Consider the following 16,647-nt stretch of genomic DNA (forward strand, 5'->3'; position numbering starts at 1 on the left):
GAAACGATTCCGCTGGCGGCGCTTCCGCTTCCTGGTGACGCGCGCCGGCAGCGGGCGCGGAGCCCTCCCGAGGCCGCCGGGGGGCGCGGGCGGGGCGGGGCCGGGCCCCATCTCGGCACCTCCCTGCGCTGCTGGGCCCGGCGCCGCGGCGCGCCCGCGGAGCTCGGCGTCTCCCTCGCCGTAGAGCTGCCGCACGAGGAAATGAAAGAGTTTAAGGTGCAGCTGCAACCTGCGGACAGCAGCGGGAAGGAACGGTCCTCCGAAATCCTGCCTCGGAGCACGCGTTCCGAGACGTAGCAGGAGCGAGGAACGTGGAAGAGAAAACAAGACGCCAGATTCCCACGAACAGCGTTACAGCACACGTAGTAATTTCCGGAAACGTATGGTCCGACATATTTAGAGACCAACTTTTCTTCCTCCTCTTCCCCTCTCCCCCTTTTTTCTTGTAAACACTGGGTGCCGGGCCCATTGCAGATGACACGGCCGTTCTACCTGCACCTGGCTGAAGGCAAGCTTCTGTGAGAGGAGCTCCCTCCCAGCTGCGAACTACCGCCCTTACTGTGCACAGTAAATTAGGGATTAAGGTCACCTGTGTTACACCACCCTTTTAATTTACACCAATTGCTTTAGAGAGCATGCAGATGTTTTCAGAGCCTATCCTGCACATGCTTGCAGCATATATAATAGGGCAACGATACACTGTTGAACTGTACCACTTTTTAAAAGACAGAAGGGCTGAAGCTAGTAACTACTGCTACAATATCCACATTATGTAACGTCAGACATTGCATTTTATCCTCAAGATGTGTCTTTCTCTCCCTATAAAAAGATGGGGAGGGCAGTCTTCAGAAATTAGGTGCTGAATGGTAATAGGATAAGGTACCCTAAGTATCGGGACCAGTGCATAAATAGCAGTTAACTAACAGATACACTTAAAGAAAATCAAATGATCTAACTCTGAACAGATGGAATACTTGCAGCTTCTTATATGTATGCAGTAAGAGTAACTAATGGCAATAGTAAGTGAATTTGCTTGTGTCATATTCCATTTAAAACTGCTGAAGATGAAGGACTGTGGTATACAAACAATGAGTTCTCCAGGAATCAGCTCAATGTTTTACAAGAAAGTGAATTCATCTGTTGTTTAGATTACAAGCGTTATGTTGCTGAGTAAGAAGCATCAGCTTTGACAGTTCCGTGAGGAATTAATAGATGGAGGATGGGCAAAGCAAGTTATTCAGTTAGAATAATCATATTTAGACAGGTAGAGGAGGAATCCTCGCAGGAAGATAAATTCAATCTTTAATGCATTTTTCACAGCGTGAAATTTCTTTGATACTTTGACAAGAAAAGACTGACACGTTATCTGTTGCTACTTCTAGTTTACTTGTAGGGTTTTTGCAGTTGCTGGTACTATTAAGTGTGTGTTCCAAAATTTTCATATTGGCCTGTACATATTGTATTATAACTTAAGGAATCACTGTTTTGCAAAAAGAAACAACAAACCACAGCTATAAGAAAACCTGTTTGATAAATTGGACTCACATGGCAACTAATTACCTAAGCACCAAAGAAACAGGACCAACTCCCCGTATTCATCATCCACTTGTATTTTAAATATTAGGTCTTAGTTTAGTGTTTTCTTAGGCTAGGCTGGCATGTTCTCAGTATTTCAAGAAGACACATTACTAGAAAAAAATTTCTTTATATATTTAATAAAGTTATATTATATATCAACAACTTTTGGATTTGAAGTTTTGTTTGAGCACTTATTTTGGCAAAAGTGAAATATTAAATACTGGTACTAGACATGCATTCCTTTCATTCAAGCTTAAGAAAACATTTACAAAGTTGACAGATAACATTTATTAAAACATGTTATACAAAAAAGGGGCATGGGACTCTTCTATAAGAAGAAAATATTGAACAGTAAAATTAAATTAAAACCATGCTGTACAATTAAGACAGCAATATTTATAGACAAAACTATCCAACCTCTGCAATACAAGCATAACATCTCACAAAATATCAAGATATGCAGTTTTACTATTATAAATGACTTGTTTTGAATAAAAACTTATAGCTCATTAAGGAAGATTCACTTGACTTGCATAAACAGTTACATTTCTGGAAGAAATATGGAATCCCATGAATAACAAAAAAGGAGCAGCAATCGACAGACACAGGCTTCAAGCAAAATTAGAATTTACAGTTTAATCACATTAAAAATATACCATTTTGTTTTCCAGCATCTTCCCCTAGGGCACTGACAGTTTACAGCTTATAGCTAAATAACTCTAGCTACCTAATTAAGCATTTAAATGACAAAACAAAACACACACACACAAAAAAAACATTTTCATTTGTTGTTTTGAGAAAGGTTCTATTAAACCAAAATACTTAATATACTGCTATAGGTTCTCAGAATGCAGAAACAGGACACCTCACTAGCATCAGCGCAAAAGTGGTGAAATTACAAGATCTGAAGTGCCTCCATTCTTTCAGATTCAATAGCACAGAGATGTCAAATATTCATTTTTTAATAAGAAAACCAATATATCAATCTGTGATCACCTTCCTTGCTTTCGATACGGGACAGTTTCTTAACTGCAAAAGTATCTCAGATTTAAAAAAAAAGCTAAGACCAAATATTTTACCAACAGCTTCCTTTAGAACCTACCTGCTCGCTTATAAAACAAAAGACAGTTGCTGCATGCAACAGTGAAGGTAATGTTTAAAAGAACAACAACAAAACCACAACAGAACCTTCTCCCTCAGAAAGATGTCAGATATACACCTAAACTGACATCTTAAGCCATAGATTTCATGGTAATCAACGTCTTTGTTATGGAATGGAATGAAAATGAACTGAATTATCAGTAAATGTTCTTACCACCAATAGGATAATGAATGGCTTCACAGTAACCAAAAATATCAATAGTCTCCTGTACATACAATGATTCTGGTTTTCAGAAGATACTCACTTTACTACAGGCAACAGAAGACATGAGCAACATAAAAATGCACAAAAGTTGTGGTATCATTATGGTGATGAATCTTAAGGGAAAATGAATGAAATTCACCGTATATATATGCATTCATATTACACATTGATCGCTTCCCTCCTCCCCATAGACAAGAAACCATCTCCTGCCTTGAACAAATCCACCCCACAAGCAATGATTAAGCATTTGGCAGAAGCTGCATCTGCATTTCTGTTTACTGTCTACAGCTGTATTGGGTGTAAATTGCAGAGTTTCAGTGGCAGTGGGCTGCAAGGGTGACACACACACAGCAAGAGTCACAAACTGCCCTGCGTCCATCAAAACAGGTTCTAGCCAGCACTGAAACTGATGTAAACAACCCGTTACATGCCAAAACTTCAATCATTGGACCACTTCTGCTGAAATCTAAGAAAGAGTGGCAGCTTCTATCAAGAGGTGTGGGGAGACATGGAAGGAGACACTCGGGGGAAACACAACTGAAAACACATGAGGAGAAACTGAGGAGATACTCTTGGAAACACACACAGAGGAGATGCTGAGAACGTGTATTGTGACCCACTCTCAGAAGGACATGCTCCGTGCCAGAGGAGATAAACTTCTGAACTTCTGCAAGACTTTGGCCTAGGCCAGAGCAGGTACACCACTGAAGAAACTGACAACTGGGGGAGACCCAAGCTGGAACAGGCACATCCCAGAAGAGGCTACAGTCTATGCAGGAACCATGCCAGGGGCAGTGACACTGACAAGCCCAGTGCAGCAGAGAACATTCACTAAGAAATGAAAAGAGCCAGACAAGCCCGTATGTATATGACCCCAAACTCCTGGGCAAACTGTCACCTCAGCAAGAGAATTGAAACAGACTGACCTAGTGCAACTCCCAGTGACAAGAGAAAGACTAGGAAGCTGTGGGGAGAAGAGGTATTCGAGAGAAGCTAAGTAGGAGGAAGGGGGAAAGGCATTTCTTTAAGTGTTTAATTTTTTCTTTTTCTCAATACCTGAATCGATTAGAAATCTGTTGAAAAGCAATAAATTAAATTCAGTAAAAACATTAAAAGTCAACTGTTTTGCCTGTGATAAGCAAAAGAAAGTGTTGTGGTTTTGTTTTTTTTGAGAAATAACTCAAGTTTCACTTAAATCCTCAATCCTCTCAATTAGATTCATAATAAATCAGTACTTCCCTTCAATAAGTTGGTTTCATGTAAATCAACATCAGAAAGCCAAGTGTTACAAAAATCAGTGTAGCAACAATTGCTGGAATTCCAAGCTGATGTCATAATATGGGGTAAAACAGTAACAGGCAAACATTTAAAAGTTACTATTCATACTAAATCACTAAAAGGAATATGGTTCTATAATATGATCTACTGGACCTGTTATAAAACCTTTAAAGTGTCTCTCTCAGTACATTTTATTTTAAAGCATTATTTCAAAGTAATCTAACTGCTAAAAGGAGCTACTTTCAATTTTGAAATGTCATGTATAAAAGTCATTCCAAGCTGGTAAAAGTAACGGTTTTGCTGGCAGCTCTGTAGGATGGTCCAGGTTTAACAGATAGGATTTTTTGCTTGACCATGTTTCACAGCCTGGTGCTTCATAACAGCCTTTTTAATGGTTAAATGGGAAGAGGCACCCTTAACCTTTTTATGCAATACTAAAGTGACAATTTGAAAGGGTCTGAGAACCAATGTAATATACAAGATCATTCATAAAATGAGTATGAGAATACCTTCCTCAAATGTGATGATAGTACTTGAAGAAATGACACCCTGTATGTAATAAGGCCTTGGAGAATGGACAAATAGGGCCAGTGAGTGCAAGAATTTTTTCCTCTACACTCATGTAAACAGGCAAGCATTGTAATTTTCTTAATATTAAAAAAGACAGTGTTAGCAGTGTGGAAACAAACCATAAAGGGAATATAGTTTCTAAGTTTAAAAAAGATACTTATAAAGTTTTTTTTTTTTCTTAAATACAAAGTGCTTCTATACATTAAGCAGGTTACAGTGTTAGTGAGCAAATCCCTGTTTAGTTACCTTGAGTACAAGGGTTATATATATGGTCACCATGGTATGTTATAGAGCTCAATCAAGTGCTAAGAATATGAACTCCTTGGTGCTGACCATTCATGCCCATTGCCAGCAATGGTTTCATCATATTTGGGAATATCTGTTTTAACAAAATTCCATATGAAAAAATATCTGAAGCATTAGAAGATTAAGAATTAAGAGCCTCTTAAACAATTAAAGTTTGTAAGTAGAATGCCAGAAAAGAAGTTACAGTAATTATAGCCCACTGAGTAAAAAACCCCAGCTTGCACTAGATATTCACGTTCAGGATACAGTTTGATTGTATCTTAAGACAATTTGTAATTGGGAGTTCAATAAAGCATCCAAATTAGAATTACCTTAGTGTGCTTTTGCTACAGGGTCATCTGTTTAAGTACATGATCCTGCCTATTGCAGTATCTAATACATAAACCGGGGCCAGACAGACTTAGAAGGCTTTTGATGCTGGTTAATTTATTTCCCCCAGCACTGTACTTGGACATCACTCCTTCCTATTATAGCCTACATATACTCTAAAGGCTCTTTCCTTTTTATATTTCAGTAAACTACAGAGAAGGGTTAATTGCTTTTGCATAGAAATGCACTAAGCTTTCAAACCCCAAATCCTGTCACATTTAAAATTGATGCATTCACTCTACCTGCAGAGCTGGCAGCATCTCTCAAAACTACGAAAACTCCTCTATATAGCTCCAGGAACGAGAGCACAGGATATAAATCCTCATCCTAATGAATGAGAGGTGCCACTTTCCCAGCGAAAATCCAGACTTCGGACATGAGCATGGTACCATGTTTTGCAGTACCATTAATAGATCCAAATGCCATACTTTCTACATTTTTCCCCACAAGCAACTTCATTTGAAGAGGTAAACAGCTCTGGCTGCTTATGATCACACGTAACCAGTCACAGTAGTTCTGTACCAAGAATCTGTATTATAGTTCTTACTATTCAAAGAGTAAAGAAATAAGAGTAAAAACACCTATCAATGTCTAAATCATTTTCCTAAAGCATGTTCTAAAACTAGATAGAAGTTCTCAAACAAGATTTTGTACCAATAAAAAAAATTCAATTCATGAAGCTATGCAGTTTGGTACTTGCTACTGTAGTTAAGACAAAAAATCTGAATATAAAGCTAGGGTTTAGCATTTTGAGTACGCAGGGAGAGTTCCAAATGTTACACCTATTTTTGTTTGTTTTGACAAGGCATATTTATTACACACGCTTTAAAAGCTCTCATTATGTAGCAACCAAAATCAAGCCAAGCATCATACAGCACTAGGCCCTATGGGAGGCAACTAAATTATATTTAACACAGATTTAAGTTTACATGGTGCACAACTATATTTAAGTGCTTTGCAGACTCTTTAAATAGAAACTAGTACAAAATTAAACAATCATTTGTTTCACTGAAGATGGAAAAAGAATGGAAGACAGATAAAGGAAAGCCAAATCACTTAACACAGCCTTTCATTAAGCAAAACAATAAGTGATATTTAATGATGCAGGCTATTAATGATGCATGTTAAGTATGTTGGCAATCTCCAGTTTGAGGTCATTTTTATTTTTTAATTAAAATGTGAATCACAGGAGTTTTATTAACAGGTAGCCCACATAGCCTGGTATGGTTATGTAATTCTCTTTTTCAGTAAGGCTACTTCAATTCCTGCTTCGTGTAAATATTTGCAGAATTTGCGTCAATTTAGGGCTAGGTTTTACTGTGCATTTGGAAGACTTATTAAAACAACAGGACTTCTAAATACGGCTGTGATGATAATCAATATCTTAAAGACCTTATTGACCTCATTGTGCAACCACCTTTGTGATTAACCGTTTCTACATCACACGCTGAACATCTAGAATAATATTGTGGAAAATAAAAACTTTGGTCTGCTCATACCAGCATAATTATTGAAACTTGTTTTTTTTTTAAAATTAGATTTCACAATAGCAAGTACCAGACACTATTTGCATAATTAGTTTATTTTGATTACTCTTCTAAACAAATGTAAGCACTAATGTCTCAGTTCATCTCAGTAGTACTCTGCTCAGCTTTAGAAGCTTGATATGATTTGGTACAAGAGGTCACATGCCGGTGAAAACTGTCCCGCCACATAAATCTTTTCCCACAGATGTTACACTCATATGGTTTTATGCCCGTATGAATTTTCATATGGCCTACAAGATGGTGTTTCATTTTGAATTTCTTACCACAGACACCACAGCCATAAGGTCGAAGACCAAGGTGCATACTCATATGCCGATCTCTCTGACTCTTGTGTGTAAAGCTTTTACCACACTGACAAGGATATAGCTTATCAGCATGTGAGAATCCAGTGAGGGATGTTTCTTCTTTAATTCCTGCAGCCATTTCAATTCCTTCACCATAGCCTGCTGCTATCATAAGATCCTGTCTGTGAGCACTTAAATTTCCATCTGCCCTTTCACCAGAAAATTCTTCCATAGAAGAGCCGTAGAAATCAACTTGTTCATCATAATTACTTTCATCTGCCTGTTCATCAAATTCTGCTTCCATCTTTTTGTCAGCTATATGAAAGTCTTCAACACCTGAAGACTGGATTGAATGATCTGCCTGAATGGCATTCACGGATTCAGAAACTTGGTGTTCATCATAAGGATTATCAACACCCTCACAGTCTTGTTCAAATCTTTCTGGTTTCACATGGATCCATCGCTTGTGAGACATGATGCTGGGTTTGCTATACATTGGTCTGGTATACTGATACTCCGCACTATCACTAGTTCCTTCTTCACCATCCTGACTTGTCATTCCTGTGCTAAGTCTATCATGTTCTGTTGAAGAATTACTGGGAAGATACTCATGTTCTGTCAGCTGACACGACAGTTCATCTTTAGAGCTCTCTTCTTCATTTTCACCATCCCTCAGTTCCTGCACTTTGTGGAATTCTGTCTGTCCTCCGGAGCCGAGCTCAAAGGTCTCAGTAAGGCCATTGTAACTACTACTGCTTGGGGACTGATGGTCACTGCCATGATTCATCTTCTGACAGAGAACTGTTGGATTGCCCTCTAGCACTTCAGTGCATTTATCCACTACATGCCACATCTGAAGGAAACTTGCTGCTGTCAAGTAACTAACAATTTCTGGAGCAGGCATTACCAGTCGACCTGTATAGGTAGACAGAAGAATGTTTTCAAATACTCTTGGATTCATCACATCAGGCAGCACAATTCGCCTGCTATTTTTTAGGAGAACCTGATCACAAAAGTAAGGTGAACTAGCTGCAAGAACAGCTTTATGGGCTCTGAAGAGATGGCCCTGAACTACAATGGACACATCACATAATTGTCCTTGCTGGCGCTGCTGATTTAACTTCTGCAAAATGGTGCTAGAAAAATCTGGAAATTCCACTCGAAAAGAGCTTGACCCAGACTCCATTTCATCACAAATTTAGTGTTGTGCTGAAAGAAAAAAAAAAAAAGATCATAAATTCTGCTTAGTAAGGTATTGATCTTTCTAAAAAGGTGTATAAGGAAATTGAAAGCAATAACTTAAGCGGACTTATATGGAACTCAGTCCAACATTTTCTGGAACCTATGTCACTGCTTTATTTCTATTGTTCCCCTCCACCTCATCCTTCTCTTTTCTCAAAGAGATACTGAGGCCACACGTTACTATGCCAGCATGTTTTGCTGTTCTTCCATCCCAAAGGGCTCATCAACTATAGCAGGAGCTACAGAGAGTCACCCAGTAGACATAGGTTAATCATTTCAAGCATGGATTTAGGATAACAAGAACAGGTATTTCATGAAATTATAGCAACAGAATTAACTCCAGAATGTTCATGCTTAAAACCGCATATGAAAAATATTGCATTTCAACAGGCAACATCATCTAATTGATCTCCCCATTAAAGACTGACTGTACCTCAGCTGTACAGTTTTGACTGTATGCACCTTGTATATATGTAACAATGCAACAATCATACACTAGAAGCTCAGCTAACAGTTCAGGTTTTTTTTTGCATTCCCACATAACCCAGACATCTTATTACTGTTTAAATAACTATGTCAACTTTGTGCTAGAATTCTTTAAAATGTCTGCTTTACATTTGAAATTTGAATTTAAGATGCATTTGCATGTTATTATCAGGAATAACAGAAAATTAAATGTAAAAATGAAAGACCAACATTAACAGCCTGAATAAACTATATTTGTGCAACTTTTCAATGTGTAAATTGAACATAATGGAACTCCAACAGAGCTGTGGAGTAGCAAGTGGTTTTCCTCTGTCAAGTTGTTTCTCATAAAACTCTCACTTTGCTACTTAACAGATGGAGCTGCACACCTGAGAAAGAATACTTAGTAAATTAGCAGATAGCACACATACAGGATTTAAGACACTTTCTGAATATAACATTGAAACAGAATTTGCATTGCAAATTGTACTCTGACATTCATGTGTAATGAAAATAAGGAATTGAGAAGATACGATTATGAATCACTTCTATGGTTATTGTACTATTGTACAGACTCTCTTTAGTACTTTCTATGCAGTTATATAACCACCTACAGAAAACCGTTCATTAGACGCACTGTGTTTATATGCTGATATATTGGCATAAATTTATAAGTGCAGAAAAAACAACAGCATATGCTTATAAAACACTGACTACACAGGAATGATTATGTATTACGTAAAACAACATTTAGTCAATAGCTCATCATTACATAATCCTTTCCTGACCATTCAGATCTTTTCCAGCTCATATAGTTGACACCTTTATCCCATTCCCCCCAAGCCTCAGTATTCCTTCTTTAAAGTTTCAAAGATAGAAAAGGATGACAACATACGGAGGTTAAAACCAGTCATTCGCTGTTATCTTAGATCAAGGTGAACACGGTTGCCATAGAAAAGAGAGCATTAGAGTCAGACAACCATCAATACCTTTCAAGAGATACAGGCCCAAACTCCTTGCAAATTTTGAAATGAGCATCCTCTACAGAATGGTGAAGATCATGCTTTTTTTGTTTGTTTTATTATTAGAAATATGGCATCAGTATGACTCTCATATGTACGTCTGTAATAGGTCATTCTTCCTGGTCTGCTTTCTTCATTTACAAAACCCATTTATAACCTTAAGTAATCACAGCAAAATAGTCAAAATAAAAAAGGTACTTTTTTTTACCACAGTGTCCTTTCTTGAAACCTTACAGTAATCCCTCCCCACTGGATAGTGGGAGGAACCGAAAGGATTGAAGAAAAAAAAAAAAAAAAAAAAAAAAAAAAAAGCTCCCACTAAGGAGAAGGGCAGACAAATGACTAAAAATAACTAAGTGACTAAAATTCTGTAACTGAGCACTGTAACTATCTGTATACAGTCATACTCATATCTTCATAGATTACTTGTTGGTTGAAACAATTGTTCAATATAAGAGGTGTTTACCAACTACCTTGAGATCCTCAGCTTTAAGGCAAGAAATTAGTTTAGAGAGCTACTTTCCTGCAACCACTGCCTCATTTAAATCAGGGGTGGTCAGTTACATCCTGCTGAGACAGTCACCAAGTTGTACTAAGTGAAGAAATAGCATAAAACTTGCAAATTATGCTGTCAGTTCAACTGTTAATGTCAAGTTCTTTTTGGTAAAGTGGAAAGAAAAAATATGTCAATATTTGATACACAGTAAACATTAATAAATATTTACTTTTTTAAAAAAACTTTTTTTTTTAAATGCAGACATGTTAGCTCTTTCATAACATTCTAAGATTTAAGAGTCTGCTTTTCAATACTCGCATACCAAAAAATGGATAAGCTTTTGGGATATGCTCAACCAAAACTTAAAAGGAGAAATACCTATACACCTAGAAAAATTTCTGTTTAAAAATCAGGAAGAACCCTAAGCTATCGTCTTTCAGCAATGTATGGTTGTTCACATACACAACTGCAGGTGGGAGCAAACTTTCTTTTCAAAGTGTAAGTAAAGTATTCTGCTACTGAGGCCATACCCTTAAAGAATGTTTTTGGCCTTTCCCTCCGAAGAGGTTTCAACTCCCCCTTTTACAACCCATTCTGTTACTGCATTGTCTTTATCTCCACTCACAAAAAAAAAAAAAAAAAAAAAAAAAAAAAGTATTTTAATTGAAGTTAATAGCACATGTCTAGTCCCTCCAGAACACTAAAACATACCAGGGCCATATTAGTTCCTTATAAATAGTTACTTTAACAATTGCCAGTACATAGCTGTTTCAGAAGAAAGACAGCTCTGAGTAAATTAATTTATTACTTCTGCCACGACAGCACCTGAAAACGCTGCCATATCAGCAGGGGCAGACGTGCCGGCGAGCCCACGCCAGACGCGTTACGGCCACAGCCGGCGGCCCACCCGCCAGTCGGCTCTGCCTAGGAAAGAAAAGGGGCCGGGCCGGGCAGTGCCCAGCACCCGCCTCCCGACCGCCTCCCGCGGCTCGGAGGTCCTCCGGGGAGCGCCGCCCGGCGGGGAAGGGCCGCGGAAGCTTTCGGCGGGGAAAGGGAGCGGGGACGGCGGCGGAGCGCAGGCCTCGGCCGCCCCCCGGCCCCAGAGCGGGCCAACGGAGCCAGGCCCGGCAGCGGCGCGGCTTCCCACGCTCCGCGCCCGGGCAGCTGCTCACCTGCGGGCCTCGGCGTCTCTCGCATAGCGGGCCCCGGCCCCGGCTGCAGCGCTCGGTACGGCCGACGCGGCTTCCGCGGCCCAGCCAGCGCCGGAAACGCCGCTCCCCCGGGAAGAGCTTCCGCATCCCGGTCACCCGGCGGCCCGGGGAGGCCCTTCCGCTTCCTGCCGGGGGAGGGAGTGCGGGGGGGCGGGGCCGCGGCCGGTTGCGACTTTTGCCGGCGGGCGGCGCCCCCCACGCCTCGAGGCCGTCCCGGTAGCGGTGCCGTGAGGTGCCGCTGAGGTTCCCTGGAGGCTGTGCTGGTAGCAGCTGAGCTCTCGGGCTGGGACCGGGACTGGGGTTGCGGCTGCCGCGACGGCTGCGAGCCCTCTCGGTCTGACCCCCGCGCTGGAGTAGGCCGGGGGCGCCCCCGTTTTTTCCTAGGCCGTGCCCGGTGCTCGGCCCGCCGGCGTTCCCGAGCCTCCCGCGGGCAGCAGAGCCATGACGATGCCTGAGAAAAGGGCCCCGCACTCCGAGAATTTCCTCGGTGGCTCTGTCAGCAATTTAGTGTATTTCGAGGATTATTTATTTATTTATTTATTTATTTTGTCTTCGAAAGTGGAGGATGGTCATTGTGCTCCTCAACGTGAGAGACGTCTCAGGAAGACTGTAGTGATAGATATCTGAATTGATTTGCAACTTCTACTGAAATTTGAGTTTGCCTTGAATCCAGTGGCCAAAAAAAAGGGGGAGGGAGGGACGGGGGCAGTACTATAAATAACAATAAAAAATAGAGAAATAGTGCTGGTCTCTTGAAATGTAAGTGCTGCTGAGAAAACCAGGAGGAACTGGGTATTCTTGGAATCCTTTGGGGGAGAAAATAAGATGTATTTACTGTTTATCATGTCTTCAGCTGCTCTTTTAACACAGGAGGTGATCCACTTGGTTGCCCTGCAGAAAAAGATCTGGAAGTAGGCAGCGTACCCTGCCGAACAGTACTTGATTTCGCTGTCCTAGAAGGCTCTCTCATGCTTTACACATGCTGTGGACAGATACCTTATCTGCTGCATAACAAGAATTAGTCTACAGTCAAACTGGTCATGCAACAAGCATATACATGAACTTTCCAGAATAAGTTGAGATTCCACAAGAACAATTCATAGGCTGAAAATAGATCAAAGACTTACTTTGAACTCTCCAAACAAGCCTGTGGTGTTCTTGATAGTGTTACTGTGCCAGCATACTAAGGGAGCTCATAATTACAGCTAGTTCTATTTTTGTAAGGCATCAGGCCTGCAAACAAAAACTTAATGCAGTTTTTGGAAGTATCTCAATTCACAGAGGCAACTATTTACTAGGCATTTCTGGGGAAGATAAACTACTGAAGCTTTGTAGCTCTTGCTCTAAGAAAAAGAAAAGGAGTTCAAGTGTTATCTCTGTTACTGCTAGATGCTATGGCATTTTTTCCTATAGTTGTTAAGGAAACAGTAAATTACCTGTTTTTTCTCTGCAAGACACTGCTGATCTAAGCAAGGTATTGCCATTTTTTTTCTTTCAGAAGTTTCTCATTCAGTTCAACTTTGTTAGAAAGAAAACATGACTAAGACTTCTTTATGTGTGAAAATCCAGCAAAATAATTCACAGTCTTTGAGATAACTGGCGTAAGTAGTGACTGTGTGTGTGTATATATATATATATATATTACATATATATATATATATATTTAGTTTTGTCCTTCTTAGATTTTCTGAGTTTACCTGGAAATAACGTCGAGTTTAATTTTTAGCTGCTCACATAGCACTTGACAGTTCTATGAAATGGTCTTCAAGGAAAAAAAAAATCGTGATTATATGTATCTTTAAAGCTATGTGTCCGTGAACTTACTTTGTTGACATTTTTATTGCCAATTACTCAGTACCTTTTAGAATGTAACATTTTTGTAGCTTAAAGATGGAAAGGCTGGGAATTTAGGATATAACCTCTATTGGTTCGGTTTTGCAGGAGGTTTTATTTCTAGACTCTTACTGTTAATTCTGGCATAAATAAATCTCAACATTTTTCATTGCTGTTTAAGTGATATCACATGCTTTATCTAAAGGTCTCAGACTGAGTGGGGCAGGTGAAGCTTCCCTGCACAGAAGATAGAAAAGACCTTAGCAAGGCTGAAGAATTTGTCCATTTTTTGTTACCCAGCAGATGGTGCTGAAGGCCAGGGCAGCAGCACACCCATACTGTTCTGTATCCAAACTGTAAAGGGAGTCTTTCACAGAGGTAGCGCAGCTAGGCATAGTTTCTGGTAATTTTCCAGAATCTGGAGATATTGTTGAATTGCAAGCCATCATGATTTTGCAGAACAAAAAAGTCTTCAATTTTAATGACAGAAAATGTAATTTCATTTAATTTTATAGTTACTGTTTACTGGGGTTAGTTTTCATTTGAAAAAGGCTAATTTCATCCAGCATTTTTCTTTGGTATTACATGTATTATTCTATTGCAAGAAGCTTTTCCCCTAATAAGCATAGAAGGAAAGATAGGTCTGATAGTTTGGCAAGATTTAAGTCACAGTTACAGCAAGTACTGCAACTAACACAAACAAAAAGATTATTTGGGGAAAACTTGTTGATCAAAAGTACGTCTTCAGTTTCATTTCAGTGCAGCATACCTACACTACAGGAAAAGAGCAACTTGCAGGGAAATGTTTGTGTGAGGAAGTTAAGGTTGGCTTTACCAATAGAAAGGTAGATTTATTTATTTTTTTTCAGAAAAGTGATGTTAACTTATTTTATTGCCTATGGGAAATACACTTCAAACTGTGAAACATTTTTCTTCCTATAAATTTATTTGGTCTTAAGAATATTAATCGTCAAGTATAAACTTTTAGTGATTAGCATTGATAAACTAGGTACAATTAAATACTTATTTGACCATTATGCTCAAAGTAACTAAAATTAGGTAGCATAGTTACAAAGAAGTATCAACATATGTTGTAATTTTTCCTGTGAAAATACATAACATTTTAACAAAAAGCCTCTGATCTCAGGTAACTTCACATAAAGCCTATAATTTGAAGTAGCTTATAGCTTGTTTAATTTCACATTATTATTACCGAAATTAAGCATGTACAAGTTAACTTCTAAGATCAGGCCTGGATATCAGGTTCCATGTAATTTCTTGTTTTGTGATAATATAATGACATAATTTGTGTAGTACTTTGTTGCTTCTTCTTGTTGTTAGAAGAATCAACTGTATTTCATCATCTGTTGGTGTTCCTGTATGTCCATCTGTGTGTCTCACTTATATGAGACAAGGGCTTCTAGTACCATATTCCAAAATTACCTTTTATGGTTGGCTTGCTTTTACTCTATTTCTCTAAAACAGGATAGATATTAGTACTTAGAGTAAATATAGCAAGCACTGATGTTTCCTCCAAATAAAACTTCTAAAAACAATATTTATGCTTAATCCTTTAATCTGTAATATTTATTTAATAGTCAAAACATGGTAATATATAGATTTTTAAATTTGTCATAAAGACTTCTTCAACTAGTTTCAACTTAATACAGCAATCTGGTGAAATATTTCATATGGACTAAACACACACTACTGAAATCAAAACTTTTGCTACTGAAATGATTGTTAAGACTGAATGAAGCAGCAGAGAAGCATAGCTAGGGTCTAGAGGTCTGCAGTCCACTGTGATCAGTTTTCAGTAGCATCATATAGATTTGGATCACACACAGGCCATGGAATTCTTATCCCATGTCTCTTTAAAATTTCACCCAGGCTAAAACAATAGAGATTTTCTTTGATTTAGCTGAGCAAGAAAACATGTTAAAACACAGAAGGGAAGAGATGGAGCATGCCATTACACAGGGCCTAAAAAAGTTATTTGAGATGGTAATCATATCCATTTAGCAAAATTTGGTCTATGCATATATTTTCAAGTCAAACAGCACACTCACGGATTTTCAGTCCATTGCCTCCATGCATTAATAAGAAATCTACTACAAATATGAGGAAATAGACAATATTTGATACCACATAATTATTAAGTTATCTTTTGTAGCCATTGTCAGAATACATTAGCAATTTCAACAATATATGAGCAAGATCAGCAGTAGTGCAAGAAAATTTTGATTGGGGAAAGAGATTTTCAGATGGAATTTGAAAAAGTAAAAATTACATAGTATAGCAGCTGCTGCAGAAGAAAAATTTCTAGCACTCCAATTTGCATTGTAGACACAGGTAGACAGCAGGTGAATACAAGATCTTTAATACTTCAGACTTTCATTGTTAGCCTTGTCTAATTTAATGTGATAGAAATTGCTTTAAAAGGAGTTATTGGATCAGAGTTTGTGGTGGTTTAACACTGGTGGGTAGCTCAGCTCCACCATGCCACTCTCTCACTCCCCTTCCTCAAAAGGTCAGGGAGAGAAAATATGATGAAAAGACCTCATGGATTGAGATAAAGACAGTGAGATCACTCACCAATTACTATCAAGGACAAAGCAGACCCAGAATGGAGAGATTACTGTAACTTATTACCTATTGATAATAGGCTAGAGCAGTGAGAAAATAAAATCAAACTAAAACCATCTTCCCCTTATCCACCTTTTCCTACTTTCTCCCCCTGAGCAGTGCAGGGGAATGGGGTATGACTCTGGTCAGTACAGAACAGTTCGCTGCTTCTTCCTCCTGTCTTCCCCTGCTCCTGTGTAGGGTCTGCCCCACAGGATGCAGTCCTTCCCAAACTGATCCTCCATGGGCTTCCTACAGACTACAGCTCTTCAAGAACTGGGTCCATACTGTGGGATCCAGCACTGTTTCTCGTTGGCAGCAGCTACCACCAAATCTCCTGCTCCTGTGTGGGCTCCTCTCCACAGGCTGCAGCCCTGGCCTGTAGTCTACTCCTATGGGGGCTCTCTATGGAGCACAGCCTCCCTCAGGTCTCATCTGCGTGCTCAACCATGGGC

At 39.3% G+C, this 16,647-nt stretch overlaps 1 protein-coding gene across 2 annotated transcripts; it reads right to left on the minus strand.

Annotated features, from left to right (window-relative positions):
• Positions 1–1,842: 1,842 nt before the first annotated feature.
• Positions 1,843–11,854, minus strand: ZBTB43 (zinc finger and BTB domain containing 43). 2 transcript variants are annotated; one of them, XM_084494203.1, is made up of 2 exons: positions 11,696–11,854; positions 1,843–8,507 (listed from the first exon to the last, which is right to left on the minus strand). In XM_084494203.1, exon 2 carries the CDS (start codon positions 8,482–8,484, stop codon positions 7,090–7,092), a length of 1,395 nt encoding a protein of 464 aa, XP_084350329.1. In that variant the 5' UTR covers positions 8,485–8,507; positions 11,696–11,854; the 3' UTR covers positions 1,843–7,089. The 2 variants fall into 2 exon arrangements, with proteins under 2 accessions (XP_084350329.1, XP_084350330.1); XM_084494204.1 differs by lacking the exon at positions 11,696–11,854 and adding an exon at positions 9,995–10,205.
• Between the last annotated feature and the right edge of the window lie 4,793 nt (positions 11,855–16,647).

This window comes from Aythya ferina (genome assembly GCF_964211825.1).
Source record: "Aythya ferina genome assembly, chromosome: 20".
In the NCBI taxonomy this organism is placed as follows: Eukaryota; Metazoa; Chordata; class Aves; order Anseriformes; family Anatidae; genus Aythya; species Aythya ferina.